Source organism: Falco naumanni, chromosome 20 (genome assembly GCF_017639655.2).
Source record: "Falco naumanni isolate bFalNau1 chromosome 20, bFalNau1.pat, whole genome shotgun sequence".
In the NCBI taxonomy this organism is placed as follows: domain Eukaryota; kingdom Metazoa; phylum Chordata; class Aves; order Falconiformes; family Falconidae; genus Falco; species Falco naumanni.
In genome coordinates this window covers 2,227,722-2,244,544 of record NC_054073.1, presented here as the reverse complement: position 1 = coordinate 2,244,544, position 16,823 = coordinate 2,227,722, and the positions used below count along the sequence as shown (strand labels likewise).

At 59.9% G+C, this 16,823-nt stretch overlaps 1 protein-coding gene across 5 annotated transcripts; it reads left to right on the top strand.

Moving 5' to 3' along the window:
* The first annotated feature begins 113 nt into the window (after window positions 1-113).
* Window positions 114-15,746, top strand: DCAF8 (DDB1 and CUL4 associated factor 8). Of its 5 annotated transcripts, XM_040618532.1 has the most exons (15): window positions 114-242; window positions 1,055-1,116; window positions 1,887-2,006; window positions 6,145-6,215; window positions 6,298-6,971; window positions 7,670-7,810; window positions 8,150-8,244; window positions 9,897-10,007; window positions 11,429-11,501; window positions 12,259-12,316; window positions 12,495-12,602; window positions 13,079-13,209; window positions 14,494-14,613; window positions 14,712-14,828; window positions 14,935-15,746. In XM_040618532.1, the coding sequence occupies exons 4-15, from the start codon at window positions 6,167-6,169 to the stop codon at window positions 15,046-15,048; spliced, it is 1,791 nt and encodes a 596-aa protein (XP_040474466.1). In that variant the 5' UTR covers window positions 114-242; window positions 1,055-1,116; window positions 1,887-2,006; window positions 6,145-6,166; the 3' UTR covers window positions 15,049-15,746. The 5 variants fall into 5 exon arrangements, with proteins under 5 accessions (XP_040474466.1, XP_040474467.1, XP_040474469.1 ...); XM_040618533.1 differs by lacking the exon at window positions 1,887-2,006; XM_040618535.1 differs by lacking the exon at window positions 1,887-2,006 and having other exon boundaries at window positions 138-246.
* The last annotated feature ends 1,077 nt before the right edge of the window (window positions 15,747-16,823 follow it).

Below are 16,823 nucleotides of genomic sequence, written 5' to 3'. Positions count from 1 at the left end.
GACCCTACCGTGACGCGGGGGTCGGGGTCGCCGCTGCCATGGCGACGGCGGGGAGGGGGCGGCGCTGTCGCGCGGTGTCGCGCAGCGGCCGCTGCCGTAAAGCGGCGGCGCGGCGCCGTAAAGCGTCCCGCGGAGGCGGTGCACTAAGATGGCGGCGACTGGGCCCGGAGCCGGCGGCGGAGGAGCAGCCGGCGGCCGCGGGGCCCGCGCCTGAGCGACGGCCGGGAGCTGCCGGGAGTCGGGTCGGTGCGAGGCCTCCCCTCCCTCCCCCTCCCCGCCCTGACCGGCGGTTCTGGGTCCCCGACCCGGCGGCCCTCCCCTCCCCCAACAGCCGGGCGGCGGGGCCGGGGGCGGGGCCCACTCGGGGCCGGGCTGGGCCGGGCCGACTCCTCCGGGGGGGGCCCAGCCTGGGGCCTCCTGTCGCCCCCGCCCGTGTACCAGGCCTTTGGGAACGGCTGGGGGGGCCTTGATACCCCCGTGGGGTCATCGGGTACCGGAGGGTCCCTGCGCCTTTGGGGGGGCGCTGGGGGGGGGGGTCCCAGCTGTGCCCAGAGGGTCGCTGTGCCTTTGAGGAGGGTGTTCCTGCTGCTCCCAGCACTGTCCCTGCGGCCCCTGTGGGGACATTGTGCTTTAGGGAGGGGCTGGGGGTCACTTCTGCACCCGGGGCTGGTCTTTGTCACCTCCATGGTGTCATCGTGTCTTTGGGGGGGGACGCTGAGGGTACCCCTGCCATCCCCAGGGCCATCGCCTGCCATCCGCAAGGTGTTGCCCTGCTTTGGGGGGCTACTGAGGGTCCCTGCCTGTCCCCTTGTCTCCTTCCCTGTGGTGTCACGGTGCCTTGAGGAGGTACTGAGGGTCCCTGCCAGCCCTAGAGCCAGTCCCACTGCCTTACTCACAGGGGGAAGCTCGGCTGAGGGTCCCTTCTGCCCCTTCCAGGTCTAAACCTCCTTGTCCTTGGGCATTCCTCACGCTCTGCCTTCCAGGACAGTCCCGGGGAGGGGGGGATCCCTGCCAGACCCTGTGCTGCCGGGCTTTAACCTGTTGTTTCTGTCAGCTGCCAGTGAACTTCCAGCCCCGGCCTCAGCGCTCGCTGCCCACGTCACCACTGCCGCACAGGTGAGTGGCACACCCCAGGTCCGGTGACACTTGCCTCATGTCCGTCCATCCTGTGTGCTGCAGAGGTGGAGGTTAGGGCTTCATCTACCTTGGTCTCCGTTGTGACGCCAAATTATTTATGTTGGTGGTGTGGTCTTGGCCTGCTCCAGCGGCTCCCCGCTTTGCGCCTGTAGGATTTCTCCTGCTGGCTGGCTTTCCTCAGCCTCAGGACCGCTGCACTTCCCTGAGGAGCTGGGAGCCTTGTCCCCCCTGGTGTTGGATAGGGAAGGGGCGGTGCTGTGTATCGAGGCGGCCAGTGCTTGTTAGCCACAGTTAATTAGGCCCTGCCCGTCCTGGGAGCGGGTTCATTCCATCCCCCATGGCTGGGAAAAGCAGCAGGGAGGTGGGTGCCACGTCCCCAGAAGAGCTATTGCTGTGCCCCGGATGCTCAGAGATGGGGACTGCAGACCTCCATGTAGTTGCAAATGGGAAGCTGCTTAATCAGCATCATCACTAGGACCTGCTGGGCTCCTGGGTAGGTTTGTAATTAACCAAGGCTCTCTCAGATGTGACATGCTGATGGGTGTCTGCCCACATCTCGGCAAACCAGCGGCGCCCGGCTGGCCTCTGCCCTGTGAGGGGCATTCATGGTGGAAACCCACTCGTCACAGGAGGTTTAACCAGAGGTTTAAAAATCCCCAACACCATCTCAGGGGGAAGGAGGGCTCCTCTGCAGCGTACAAACGAGGTTGCCGCTGTCCAGATCTGATGAGAAAACTTTCCTTAAATAGCAGAGGCTCAGCCAAGTGCAGCACGACAAGTGTGCGGGAGGGACCTGGTGTAAACACAGACACGAGGCCACGCCGTAGTGTCCTGCAAACTCTCAGTGTGCCAGGGCATTGGAAACCAAGGTGAGGGGCTCTCAGTGGCTTGAAAACGCCCTATGCTTGCTTCTGGCCCATTGCTTCTCTGCTTTGCGTAGCCTGAACATGGCCCAGTTGCCCAAGTGCCTGTGGAGCCTGGCTGTTCGGGTGTTTATGTAGCTGTGTAAATATTTTAATGACGGATTGTTCACGGACAATGCAGCTATGAGCGCTAAGATTCCAGCTGTAAAGTAGCTGGGCTCACGATGCCACAGCACATGGATGAGTCCTGTGGATGCTGTGGAGAGGCACTAAGTGCCAGGGTGGGTGGATGGCAGATCTTGGGCGGCAGCAAGGGGCTGGAGCTGGCTGCCACATGTAGCATGGCCTGTGCCCTGCCAGCTCGTGGTGGTACAGATTGGGTAGTAGCTTGGGATGGAAAGGACCATCCTCTGGAGTTGCTGACTGGTATTGTGCCAGTTTGGGGGCTTTGAGCCTGGTGAGACAGCAGGAAGGCACAGCAGTGTGAGCCTGGCATGCTGTGGCAGCACCCACAGCTCAATCCTGGTGGCTGTGGAGGCAGCTGAGAGGCTGTGGCACGTGGAGGGATATTTTTAGGGCCCTTGCGAGGGTGCTGGAGAGTTAGGCTTTGAGCATGTGAAGCTGGGAGTGCTGATCCTGTCCAGATGTTGACTTCAGGGAACTGCAAAACCCATGTTTGCTCCATGCAGTGCCCTGGAGCCGTGCTGGGTTCGCTGGCTCTGGCTGTGTGCCCTAAGGCATTGCTGCCTTGGCAGGGAGACCCAGCATGGCTCAGTGACAGGCTCAAATCTCTGTGCAAGGGCTTGGGGCTCTCTGAAAGGCTGACCACATCCCAGCTCCCTCTGGTCCGCACCGAGCGGTGTCTCACTGCTTCCCTCAGCCAGCGCTCCCTGATTTGGGGAGGTGGAAGCGATACCTGTGGTGCCGTCCGTGTTTCCAGCCGCTGGTAACTCGAATGCGGGGATCCCCATGCCCGCTCGATGCTGGCTGGTCCCTGCTCGAGCCCTCAAAGGTGGACAGCGTGCTGTGCTGTGCTGTGCCGTGCCATGGGGCTGCTGGTCGATGCACGCTTTATTCTCCCTGCCACATGAACAGCTTCCGTGCCTGCCTGCAGAGCTGGTGGGTGGCTGGGGAGGCTGATGCAGAGCTGGTGGAGCCAAGTGCCCGGCCTGGCTATGCATCGGTGCCAGGCAGCCAGCACAGCCTGGTGTCATGCTCCTGGGCATAGAAGATGGCTGGGGATCCCAGTGTCCCCCGTGACGTCTGTGGCAGTAGCAGAGGCCACATCTGTCCCTGCCATGAGCTCTGCCGAGGCAGCTGCGGGCTTTTCTTTTTCCCTCAATTTGCCTAATTTTTAACAAGGTTACAGTCCTCCAGTGTGGGTGGATGAGGCATGAAGTCAGGCTAATTATTTGGTAATGGATTCCTTTCCTCTGAAAGAGTGTTTCTTGTTCTTCACCTTCATGAAAAGGCTGCGGTGAAAGGGTGTTAATGACAATCTGAATAGGTAATTTGGCAGAGGAAAATAACTACAGAAGAACAAAGTCCAGACCCAGTTCCTTTTGTACGTGCAAAGGCTCTCCCAGCCCCTTGGATTAATAATGCCTTCGAAGGCATGATAACTGGTGACAATCAACCTGTTGAGGGACGTTTCGATCTCCCAATGTCTTGAGTGGCGAGGAGTTAAGCTGTAGCGGAGCTCTGCGGTGTTTTGAGCCTGTTCCTTAGTTATCTGGCAGGACAGGTGCCATAGGAGGGACAGAGTTGCCTTGCTGCTTAGAGCAGTAAATTAAAACTAGTCCTGCCCGCAGCCCCCAGGGACAGACCCGAGCGGGCACGGGGCGCTGTCGGTGGCGTCGCGACTCAGTGGCTGAGCGAGCATGAGTCGCCCCTGCCGCGGTGGCGAGTAAGTAATCTGTAATCCCCTCGCAGGGCTGAGCCGTGGCGCTTTGTGGGAGATGAACACCCGCCCTCCTCCCTGCCGCTCCGCTGCCATGAAGCTTTCATGTGCTGAGGGATGGGCTCAGCACCGTGTCTGGCCACTGGCACAGAGGAGAGGTCTGGCACATGGAGGGCTGAGGCTCTGGGGCAGCTCTCATCTCCCGCTTTGCTTTTCAGCCCTTTCCTCCCCCTCTCCACACTATCAGTGGGTCTAACGTGATGCTCTGCTGGGGGATCACTAAAACTGAAGCTGCAGAAAACACTTTTATCTTTTTCTTCTGCTCTACTACTCTTGTTATTGAGCAAGTGGCTGCCGTTGGCTGAAGCTCGATGGTGTTTTCAGTTGCATAAACTTTGTTTCCTTATAAACGCTCCTACGCTGTAAGAGCTTTTCTCACGCTTCAGCCGGAGCCAGCCCGGCTGCCCAGGCCTTCCTCTGGCAGCCCTGCAGTGCCTTCAGGCGGTGGCGGCGGCCCCTGCTCCATCGCCCTGCAGCCGTACTTGTGGGTCGGCAGCTTCAGCGAGCCCCGCTTGCCTCCGAAATCACCCCTTTCTTAGAGGGGAGCCCTGCCCAGGCTCGGACTGGCAGTGACAGACCCAGCCTGCGCAGAGCCTTTCACCTTCTTCGGCTCTTTGGGGCTCTGCTGGTGTTAATTCCCCATCTAACGAGGATTAGTCTCCAGAGTGTTTGCCATAATCGGAGTTAATGATATGCTGGCTTCGGCTTTTCCTTGCATGTCGATGGGGAACTTTTAGCAGACTCGCTGACACTGGTTAAGAGCAAACAGCTAAACCAAGTATGAAAAAGTCTGACTAAAAATAGAAGGAAAGTAGAGAACGAGCAAAGCACAAATAATTTTTTTTTTCCCCTCCACCTTGGCAAAACCTCTGCTGCTCGTGACTTGGCGTGTTTTCTTCCCGTGTCTTGGTGTCACCCAGCAAGGCAGCTTTGTCGGCAGGTGGGCGATGGGTACCGTGGTCCTGGGGGGGTTTGCAGCCCCCAGGCACAGAGGCAGCTCTGTTTTTGCAGCCACAGCCCTGTGGAAGCTGGGGCCGCTTTGGACATTATCCCTGGGTGCAGCGGGGCCGTCACTGCTCCTGCAGCCTGTGCCTCCTCTCCTTGCAGCAGATGGTTCTCCAAAGCAAGGTCTGGAAAATGCCCGGGAGCCAAAAACGTGCTGGCCTGTGCTTTTCCATGCACTTGTGAGGAATTGGTGAACCTCTTCTGGAGCAACTGGAAATGCTGGGAAGCTCCTGGCCTCATTGCGTGGCTTTGCTCTTGCCTGCTCCCCTGGAGCAGCAGGGTCGTTGGGGGTCCCGAAGGCCAGAGCTTGCTCTTGGGGGATGCCAGCTGGGCTGGCCAGTCCTCCAGGGCTGCTGTCCTGTCCGTGGTGTGAAGGAAAACAGCCCCTCTGCAAATCCGGCAGGATTTTGCATGTGGGAAGGTGTTGAAAAATCTGTTGCTGGGGTTAAAAAAACCTCTTGAGCAGTTTTTAGCTGGCTGTCTACAGGTGCCAAAAAGTTTCTCGATACTGTGACTTGCTGCCTCCCCAGCCACCTTGCCTTGTCTGCCTGTGATCCGAGCCCCGCTCCTGTCTCCCTGCCTGCCATGAGCCAGGGCCATGTGCTGTGCAGCTGCCTTGCCGTAGCGATCGCTGGAGCCTGTGCCGCCTCCTCCCACTCAGCTTGGCTGGGATTGCGGAGCGGGAAGCACCTGTTTAATGGCGAGAGGTGAAGCGGGGGCCGGGTGCAGGCGGTGGGGGCCGGCAGCCATCCCGCAGGCGGGAGGACGGACAGCGTGATGTGTTGCTGATCTGCTTCCCTGCTAAGTCAACAGCGTCTGAGCAAATTAGAGACTGGAGAGGAGTTCAGGCGATGGCAGCAAGTGGCCTCATTACCCAGCTGTGGGTGCCGTGGTGGAGACCGAGGGACGTTACCGTTCGCTCTGCCCTCAGCAGTAGCTGATGAGCTTTTGTTGCCATGCATCGACTGTGGTCACTGAGCTGTAGCTCTGCGCGCGCCGCTTCCTCCGCTGATTGATTGCGCTTTCCCGTGGAGAGCAGTGCTCTCCAGACCAACCCGTGATGCCGTGGGGGTGTGTGTGGCTCCACCAACATGGGGACAGGCCAGCATGTCCCTGTCTCAGCAGACTGGCTGTGGCAGGGATGCTCCAGCTTCTGCTCTCTCCTTCTCTCACATGCAGGGTGAGCACTCTGGAAAACGTGATGTCAGACAAAGGAAGCAGCATGGATGGAAAGACAGACATAGTGAATGGTAAGGGTACTGGTGGGGACCAGTCTCCCTGCGCCTGGGGTCTCCTGCTGGAGAGGCTCACGGCGTTGTCTGCGCTACGCAGGCAGCTTGTCCAGCAGCCCAGAGGAGATGTCAGCTGAGGAGGGCCGAGAAACCTCCTCTGGCATCGAGGTGGAGGCATCTGACCTCAGCCTGAGCCTCACGGGAGATGATGTGGGGCCCAACCGCACCAGCACGGAGAGTCGGGACACTGACACAGAGAGCTCGGGAGAAGAGAAGGACTCGGACAGCATGGATGACACGGGCCACTACTCCATAAATGAGGAGAACCGTGCCCTCGACCGGTCGCACTCAGAGGAGGAAGAGGAGGATGATGAAGAGGAGGAGCAGCGGTCCCACCGCCGTGCCCAGCGCAAGCGTGCCAACCACGACCAAGACTCCTCTGATGACGAGCAGGCCCTGGAGGACTGGGTGTCCTCGGAGACTACGGCGCTGCCCCAGCCCCGCTGGCAGGCGGTCCATGCCCTCCGGGAAAGGGAGCTGGGCTCCAGTGCCCGCTTTGTCTATGACGCCTGCGGGGCCAGGGTCTTTGTGCAACGCTTCCGCCTCCAGCATGGCCTGGAGGGCCACACGGGCTGCGTCAACACCCTGCACTTTAACCAGCGTGGCACGTGGCTGGCCAGCGGCAGCGATGACCTCAAAGTGGTGGTGTGGGACTGGGTCAGGAGGCAGCCAGTGCTGGAGTTCGAGAGCGGCCACAAAAGCAATGTCTTCCAGGTGAGGAGGGTGTGGGGAGATCCTGGCAGGTGACTCTTGTCATGCTCTGGTCTTTCTGGGCTGGGGGTGATAGAAGATCCTCTGTGGTGGGCAGGTACCTGCTGCAGAAGCACGTAATTTCAGCCAGAAGATGCTGTGCGGGGCAGGAGAAAAGTGTTGTGAAAGCTAAGCGCTGTGGTTGGAGTCCAGCCACTGTGTGGTGGTAGCTAACTGCTGGAACCCACTGGCGCACCCTCAGATCTTGTGGAGCCCTGGCTGGGGACTGCACGGTGAGATGCCCCCGTGCCCTGCAGAGCTTCTCCGTGCTGCTCCTCCGAGCCCGCTGAACATGGGCTCAGCAGAGGCTGTGCCGTGGCAGGCAGCCCGGCACATGAGCAACGGCTCCGCCACAGCCAGAGGGGCCTGGAGGGCTGGTCTGTTTGCCAGCATGGCACAGCCTGCACTTGGAGGGATGCTGGCACCACCAGCACCTCCACTGGGTCCCAGCTCTCCGTGCTTACCAAAAGGGCCCGGATGGTTGCTGGGAGAGCTCGGCCCATTGAGCTGGGGCTTCGCAGTCGCTGCCTGCAGATCTGAGCATGTGGGGCTCGTTGGGGTCTGACAGGGGTGCTGCCTTGACTTCTCTCCCGTTCCCATCCATGTGTACGCAAGCCCCTGCCCTGGCACTGAAGGTTGCCCCTCTGCTTGCTCTCTTCCAGGCCAAGTTCCTCCCCAACAGTGGCGACTCCACTCTGGCTATGTGTGCTCGGGATGGCCAGGTCCGGGTGGCCGAGCTCTCCGCCACTCAGTGCTGCAAAAACACCAAGCGTGTGGCACAGCACAAAGGAGCGTCACACAAGGTGAGCCCAGACCAGCCTGCGGAGGGGGTGGGCAGCAGCTGGGGACCCCCGAAATGCCCAAGAGCTGTCCTGGCTCACCGGCTGCCAGAAATAGTGAAGGCAGAGCCACTGCTGTGGAGGGACTGATTCTTATTATATGCTTTAAAATCACTGTGACCTCTAAGAGTGATGAGGAGGGTCTCTGCCTTGCAAAGCAGTGATGTGAGCACACGGCTGCAGGGTGTAGAGGGCTTGGTGCTGCATCAGCTCCTGTCAACAGCCAACGGTTTACTGGGAGAAAGGGGTCTTGCCACTTTGTTGGGTGAAAAGGGAACCAATGCCTGAGTATTTATCTTCCAGCTGGCCCTAGAACCGGATTCTCCGTGCACTTTCCTATCAGCAGGTGAAGATGCTGTAGTCTTCACCATTGATCTGAGACAAGACCGGCCCGCCTCGTGAGTATTTCTCTACCTGCTCCTGTTGCCAGAACCAGGGAAGCTCTGGAGGGAGACCCAGGGTCTCGAGGGGGCTCCCCTGCAAGCACACGGTGCTCGGCTGTGTAGGGCTGAGGGTCCTGCTTGTGCTGCTGCATTTTTATGACAGCACATGCCTGTTCAGTTGGCATAAAGTGGGAAAAGCAGATGGTTTTGGGCTTTCAAGCAGTGTTGTCTTCCCTGAGGTGCAGGGTGGGACCAGAGAGCTTTTTGGTGGCTGGTCCCGGGATGGCTGTTTTGCATGAGGGCACGGATATGAACCCTGCTAATTAGACAAGTGCATTTGAACCCTTGTCCCCCCGCCCCAGATGGGGCCCTGTTCTAATAGGAAACGGAAATAATACCTGTGCGGCGGGTGTGCCAGCCTGTCCGGCACCTGCTTACCCATCCCGGGGGCAGTGCCGAGGGTCCTGCGCTCCTTCTGCGCAGTGAAGTGGCTGATTAGTCACGGCACTGAAATCTCTCCACGCTGGCAGCAGCTCGGAGCTCGCCGTTGGCCCGACTCACTCATTGCATGAGTGCTATTGCAGTTAATTGAAAAACAATAATTAGCAAGCAGCCGGGTGGTGCGTGCCGGATCTTAACCCGTATCGCTGAGAGATCTGTCGTTTCTGACAAGCTTCCAAAATAAATCCATGGCAGGTGTTCAAACAGACGCCTGGTTTTGGTATCGTGGTACTTTTCCAATATAGCGGCATATTATTTTGAAGATGATCCTGCTTAAGACTGAGGGCTTTGGCACTCGTCGCCCAGTGGTTTGATTTTATTTGTACGTGCGAGTGCTTTTGTCTACAGCCTTAAACCCATCTGTTTCATAACCAGGACAAAAACTGTTGGGCTGTTTCAAAACAGCCGCATTTAATCCTCATCCCCGCTTCCCCCGCCGTTTGCTGGGTCCGTTTGGAGAGGAGTCTGTTGGTCAGTGGGCTGGCGTGGGTCTGTCCCCCCTCTTTCTTCGTGAGGATCCACGCTGCTGTTTCGGTTTGATGCTCGCAGGGAATTGTCACCCTGTGAGTGTGAAACCGCTCTGGAGGCAGGGTTCGCAGGCAGACTGTAGGCAGCTCCCATCTTTCATTAAGCCGAACGGTATAATTAGAAGAAAGACAAGCTTTTGAGCTGGCTGTTCCTTCGTGAGGATGCTGCCTCAGTTTGTATTCGCGTCTGCAAAGCCGAATATTGAGCTCCTGGGGGAGGGGGGATGGCGTGTGTGTCAGATTTCGTTAAATCTGGGCCTTATTACATGGGGAGGAATAACGGCAAAGCATTTCTGCTCTGGAGTTAATCTGATTCTGCCTTTGCCGCTGCCTGTCTGGCACCTTCGGGCTCGGGTTCAGGCCCTGAAACCCTTCAGACGTTTTGGAGGAAAATGCCAGGGAATGATTTCACTCTGCCGTTTGAGTCGCAGACGGAACATGTGCTCGCTTCAGCTGGGAGGCTGAAATGGTTGGGTGGTGGGTTTTTTTGTTGTTAGTGTGTTGTGGTGGGTTTTTTTTTTTTTTTTTCTGGGAGTGAGTAAGAGACTCGCGCAGCTCCTGCTTTTCCCATCTGGACCCTGTTTTGAATTGGAGGTGGATTTTTTTATTTTTTTTATTATTATTCCTCATCTCTTAAAGGAAACTGGTTGTGACAAAGGAAAAGGAGAAGAAAGTGGGTCTGTATACCATCTATGTGAACCCAGCCAACACCTACCAGTTTGCTGTGGGAGGCAGAGATCAGTTTGTCCGGTGAGTCTGTGCTGGGGGCCCAGGTTGAGCCCCCAGAGTGGAACTGAACATCCCTGTGGGGGTTCAGTTGCTCCCCCCCTGAGCTTTGAAATCTGATTTTCCCTGCAGAAATGCATGTGGCTTCAATCATTAATGTCTCCAAAGCCTGTTCTCCCATAACGGCAGGAACGCAAGGGGGATTAATAGAGGAGGATTTGGGTCCTTTGAGGTTTATCCCTGGGATCCACTGTCCAGCCTGCCCCAAAGCTGGGAGATCCTTCTCTCAGGAATTAGCAGTGCTCTTAACAAGCTTCTGATAAACCTCCTCTCAGCTCCCCACCGGCGGGCAGTCCCCAGTGGGCACTGGAGATGAGATTAAGACTCGGGACGGTCTTGGTTTTGGCAGGACTGAGCTCTTTAAGTGACAAATGCAAGCCACCCTGGCCTTCAAAATGTTCAGGGCAGCCCCTGGCATGGGACCGGACTGTGTCCGTGTGTCTGGCCTCTCGGCTTCCTGCATCAGTGCAGAGCTGCGCCGTAGCCGGTGGATTTTAAGGTGCAAATCGTGTGGCATCTCTTTTGGGCAGAGGCATGCACCAGGCCTGCCCACTTTCCAGCTCCCTGAGAGTGAGCAGAGCCACGGCATTGCTTGGCTCCCTGGGGATGCGTGGGGGCCGCTCCCTGGGGAGCGGGAGGGATGCTGCAGCTCCACTGCGGGATCACTTGTGCGGCATTGGCGCCCCAGAGAGCCAACCATGCAGGTGTCTGGCGGGCGTGCAGGCAGCAGCTCCTGGGGTGCCAGGCATGGAAACACTTAACACATGGGCTCGCAGACTGCTCAGACAGCAGCGCCAGTGTCTCGCTAGTTTGGTAGCTTTCAGAAGAGCCCAGGATCGTTGCTTGAAACAGCCTCCCCCCCTTCCCACACGCTGCTGCTCGCTCTGTCCTCTGCCCCTATCCAAGTGCCTCCTCTCTCCTTGGCTTCCCTAGCACTGGGCAGCTCCTGGTGGGCTCCCGCATCGGGGAGGCTGGGGACCCTGAGGAGCCCAAGCCAGCCAAGGGACAGGCATGGTGGCAGTCGTGCCCTCCTCGCAGAGCAGTCTGCAGGCTGACAGAGCCCCGAATGCAGGTCGCAGGCTTTGCCATTGTCACGCGCCACTGAGCAACGCCTCCAACATGATAAGAGGTGACATTAAGCTGCTTTGGCCGAGACTTCTGCCAGTCCGGGCTGCTCACAGCTCCGCAGATCCCTTGGCGAGGAACAGAGCCTTCGGCCCGCGTCAGGGCGGGTCACTGTTTCGGAGCGTAGTTGGGGAGAGCTGCCGCTCCGCCACTCTCCTACCCTGACCTGCAGAGGCGGGCAGCGCTGGCCCTCCGCGCCTGTCGGCTCAGCATCCCTCATGTCTCGAGCGAGTGCCAAATGCCTGCCATCCTTCCCCCAGGATTTACGACCAGCGGAAAATAGATGAGAATGAGAACAACGGTGTACTAAAGAAGTTCTGTCCTCACCACTTGGTAAGCGGCTCAATTTTGTGGCGTACCAGTGTGATGGGCAGCACTGGGGGTCCCTTCCCTGTGAGGACGTGGTGTGGGAGAGGTGGTGGGTGGGCGGACCGGCAGAGGACATCCCATGGTGGCCGTCTGCTCTTGGCCACCTGCGTGGGTGGCAGCTCTGCCGCAGCGCTGCAACTCGCATGCCCTGCATGCCGGCACTGAGCAAAGCTGAGCCTGGTGCGGGCAGGGTGGGTAAACTGAGGGAGGGGGGAACTGTGCCTGCTGCTGGGTGAGTGACAGGCAGCCGGGTCTCCTGCTGGCAGCGGCGCTGCCTGTGCCAGCCTCGCCAGTGGGACCGGTCTTCGCCCCGGGCTGGTGCCAGCGGTGCTTGTTTCATTGTGGAGTGCGAGAGCCTGGGATGGGGCCTGGGCAGGCCTCTCCACCCGGATCCGCAGAGCGCTCCCCTGGGAGCCCCAAGTAGGAGCAGCCGAGAAGCGCTCGCTGGCCAAGCCTCTCGCAGGCTTCCTGCCTGGAAAACAGCTCCAGAGGGTGAACACACTGCCTGGGCTTTGGTTTTTTTTTGTCTTGACCCAAGTCCTCCACTGTCCGTAAAGTCCCATCTTGGCGTAGGGAGAGGCAGCGATATTACGCTCTGACTTTACAGCCCTTGCAGAACAGTCACTTGGCGCCGAGCTCTCCGGGCGGGCGCGTGGCTGGCGTAGGTGTGCTGGCACGCTGTGGGAGGAGGTGGGAGCAGAGCTGTCTGTGCTTCCCCTAGGTGAACAGTGAGTCCAAAGCCAACATCACTTGTCTCGTCTACAGCCACGACGGCTCGGGTGAGTGACCATCCTGCGGGCCGGGGGCCGCACAGGCACTGCGGCATCCCGCGCCTGCCGGGAACCCGCAGAGGTGTCCGGGACTGCAGCACGGCGGGACGGAGTGCCCGGGGGGGCTTGCAGCACAATTGCCTCTGTGTACCCCCTGCTAATGCCCGTCTCTTCCATCCTACCCCAGAGCTGTTGGCCAGCTACAACGATGAGGATATCTATCTCTTCAACTCCTCTCACAGTGACGGAGCGGAGTACATCAAGAGATACAAGGGACATCGCAATAATGCCACTGGTAAGGGCCAGCTGGGATGGGTGCTGGAGCAGATCACCCCACAGCAGGGGGTTCGGAGGCTCTCCCCAAGTCTCTGTCGAGCTCCTGCTGCCACCACGTCCCCTTTGCCAGCAGCGAGGAGGGCTGAGCTCGCTGCCTGCACCCTGGGGGGCCGTGGAGCGTGGCTTCCCCTTATTGCACCTGCGACCAGGCTTCAGGGCCCTCAGGAGGTGGGGGGCCGTCCCCAGAGCAACCCGGAAGAATAACTGCCTGCTTTTAGCTTGTTTCTGCTGCTCCCGGTTCTTCATCTTCCTCTCAAAGACCCTTAACACAAACTCTTGGGCTTGCAAAGAATGAGCTATTATGTGTCTGGGGACAGAAGAGATCCACACCGGTAACCCTGGAAACTCGCTGGCTGCCAGGCAGGAAGTGAATTCATGGCAGGGAGCGCTGCCCGGCTCCTGACAGCCTCGGGCTGCTTGTTTCTCTCCTTTCAGTGAAAGGCGTCAATTTTTATGGCCCGAAAAGCGAGTTTGTGGTGAGCGGCAGCGATTGCGGCCACATCTTCCTGTGGGAGAAATCGTCCTGCCAGATCGTGCAGTTCATGGAGGGTGACAAGGGAGGAGTGGTGAGTCCCTGTGGCCGTGCTGCCCCGCTCCTCTGCCCCGTGGGCCGGCAGGATCTGTCCCCACCAGCTCAAGCCAATCCCACGTGCCTGCACAAATTTGCCACCGTTTTTGTGCATTTTTTACTATGAGCCAAGCAGGGTCCCTGTGGGCACCCCATGGCCCACGTGTGGCGTTCCCTGTGCTGCTCCTGCCCGGGGGGTGGCAGCGGGGGTACCGGGCTGAGGCAAGGCGGCCAGGGCCACGCACCTCAGCGGTCTCCTGGCGTGCAGAATCCCACGGGGGTTTCACCTGGCTGCCCACGGGGTGCTTGTCACCGAAGGAGGGCTGGGGACATGGGAGTTGCTGCTGACCGGGATGGGGCAGCCCCCTACCCTTCCCCCTGTCGGCATGGGTCGGTGGGGAGAGCTGTGTGTTCCCGGGCCGGTTCCCTGTGGGCGTGCAGCTGCGTCCTCACCCAGCGCGTCCAGGAAAGGGACGCGGCTGCCGTGGGGCCAGCCCTGCGCTGGATTTCCCAGGCTCCAGCCGACAGCGGTCAGGTCCCGAGCGGCTGCCGGCGCTGGCAGGGGATGCGTGCCTGGTTTTGGCTCAGAGCCGGCAGACGCTCGGTCTCACGTGCTGCCCCGGCAAGTGGGTACCTGTCCCCCGTGGGTGCAGGGCTGGGAGGGATGGGACATGCCAGTGGCTCCTGGGTCGGGGACAGGTTTCGGGTCGGTGTCGAGGGGATGGCAGGTGCCTCGCTGGCGTGGGGATGGGTGGCAGAGTCGTGCCCACTGCTCCCTCCCGCTGCCGGCCGAGCCGGTCCCCGCTGTGCCACTCCTCCACTGGCCCCACAGTCGCCTTTTGTGCGGGTGGCCGTGGCCCTGTGCCAGCTCCTGGCGGCTGCTGGCACCGCCACCCCCAGTCAGCAGAGCCGTTGTGGGGCCAGATCCAGCCCCAGGACCTCCCTGAAAGCTGAAGCCGGGCTTCGGTGCCCTGGGGTGGATGTGGCCCCTTCCCACTTGGGTTTGCTGCTAGGGCTGGGGTTCCCCACTTGCGTTGCACGCATTGCCTCTCGGGGACACCCTGCGTTTTGGGGTTTGCTTGTGGGAGGTGGCATGTCCCCCCTTCCCAGAGCATGGTGATGCTGGAGAGGAGGCAGCCCCTCTCCCTGCTGGAGTGTCCCACAGGGAGACCCTGACCTGAGGCCAGGGTGATGGGCTGGAGGGTCACCAGAAGGCTTGTGGGTGCCAGGGTTGGTCCCAGTGCCCTGTTCAGGGTGACACCCCCCACCTTGTTACCCCCAGGTGAACTGCCTGGAGCCCCATCCCCACCTCCCCGTCTTGGCCACCAGTGGCCTCGACCACGATGTCAAGATTTGGGCACCCACAGCGGAGAATCCCACCGAGCTGGCTGGCCTCAAGGAGGTGAGATCCAGAGAGCGAGGTGGGGGGCAGTTAGGGGGCTGCAAGCCTCGGCCCCCTGGCCCCCCAGCCACCTGACCCCCTGCATCCACTGGCCCCAGGTGATCAAGAAGAACAAACTGGAGCGGGACGAGGACAGCCTCCACCACACCGACATGTTCGACAGCCACATGCTCTGGTTCCTCATGCACCACCTGCGACAGAGACGCCATCACCGGGTAGGTGCTGGGGTCCCCTCCACATGGGTGATACGTCCCCCCACTTTTCCTGCTGCTCCCCCAGCCCCTTCACCGCATTTCTCTGCCTCCCCCACCTCCCCGGCAGCGCCGAAGAGAGCCAGGAGCGCCGGACGGTGACTCAGACGAGTCTCCCAGCTCCTCTGACACCTCGGACGATGAGGAAGAAGGGCCGGACCGGGTGCAGTGCATGCCGTCGTGAGCCCCCCTCGCTGGGGTAGGGGGGCTCTGGGCACGCATCATCCCTACTAACACTTTGAGCTTTGTATTGACTTGTTAAGGACCCCTCCCTCCCCACTTCCCTCCCTCCCCATCCTTGCAGCCCCCCCCAGACCACTGGAGGTGGCACAGCCATGGCCCAGGGGTCCCTCCCCTCCCCAGGACACATGCGGAGATGGGGCTGCTGGGGGAATTTTGTACTAACGTGACCCCCTGGTCCCCTCTCCTGCTCTTCTAGGGAGGGACCTGGCCCCCCACCTCCTCCCCTGTGCCAGCCCTCGTGCTCTTCAGGGCTCCCCCTTCCCCGGGGGCTCCGGCCCCCCCGGGGGGCATGTGTCCCCCACTCCCCCCCCACCCCGGGGGTGTTTGCAGAGAGATGCTTGTCTAGTTTGTACATATCAGTGATTTGCACTTGGTTTGGCCCTTCTCCGCCCCCGCCTCCCCCGGCCCTCCCGGGGCAGCGGCCGGAGCCCCCAGGAGCCGGGAAGGTCCTTTAATTTTCTGTTACTTTTAAGGAGATCTCTTCTGGGGGGGAGCAGCGGTGAGGGCTCCCCCATCACTGTTAGAGGCCTAATTTTGTATGTATTAAAACCAAATCGAACTTGGATGTTATCAAGTTAAAATTATTGTAAAAGTTTGAATATATATTATATATAAATGCAATAAAAACCAACAGACAGAGGCGGAGGGCTGCGTGTCCCCTTCCCCATGTCCCCAGCTCCAGGGCCAGTGTGTCCCCAAGCCCTGCCCCCCTGCCCCCCTTCTGGAGGGGTGTATTTTCTCCCTTTCTGCCGCGTTGTCACCAAAACGCCCCCCTCCTCACAGAGCCACGCGACCCTCCAGAGCAGCTTTCATCTCCATCTGTTTATGAGAGATCTGTACACAGTCAGCACGGTCAGGGGAGATGGGGGGGGGGGGGGGGAGAGGGAGCGGGGGGGCCCCCCCCGGGGCTGGGGGACAACACTGTGTCACCCATCCCCATTCCCCCCCCTCTCAAGAGCTCACTGGGGGGGGGGGGGGGTGTCCCAAACAGTCATTTTTCAACAAAAAACACAGGGTTTTTTTTTTTTTTTTGGGGGGGGGGGGAAATGAATGTGGTCCCAGGCCTGGAGACAATAAAAGGCGGGGGGGGGGGGGGGGGGGGGGGGGACACAAGAGCCGGTGGCTGCACACAGGCGCTCTGCGGGTTTTAGCTTTTATTAAATAAAATATATTAACATATACTCTCTCCAGTGCCCCCCCTCGCTAGCCCCTTTCCCCCCCCCCCCCAGTTAGTAGCTAGAGCTGAACCCCAAAGACATCCCCTACCCGCTCCACACACACACTAAATGGGGGCTGTGCCTGTTTTCCCAGTCCAGTACACCCTCCCTCCCAGTCTGGCACTGGGGGAGGCTGGAAGGATACACCCACCCCCCCCAAATCAGTCTGGCTGGTTTTGGGGGACTGTCAGTTCTGCCCCCGCCAACTAAAGTGGGGGATCTGGGGGGGGGAGCAGCCCTTTCAAGAGAAATTTCCCCAATACCTGGGGAGTTCGGGGGTCCCCCCCTTGAGCATCACCACCTTGCACAGAGGCTCCCACTGCCTTGCCCCCCAACCATGTCACCTCCTTATTCCCCTACCCACCGCAGCCCCTGGGAGGGGGACACTGCAGATGTGCCCCCACCCTCCACGGGGGCTGAGGTCTGACAAACTCACACCATCCTCCAGCCTGTCTGGGGGGGGGTCAGCAAAGACACCCCCCCCTGCTCAGCCCTGCTG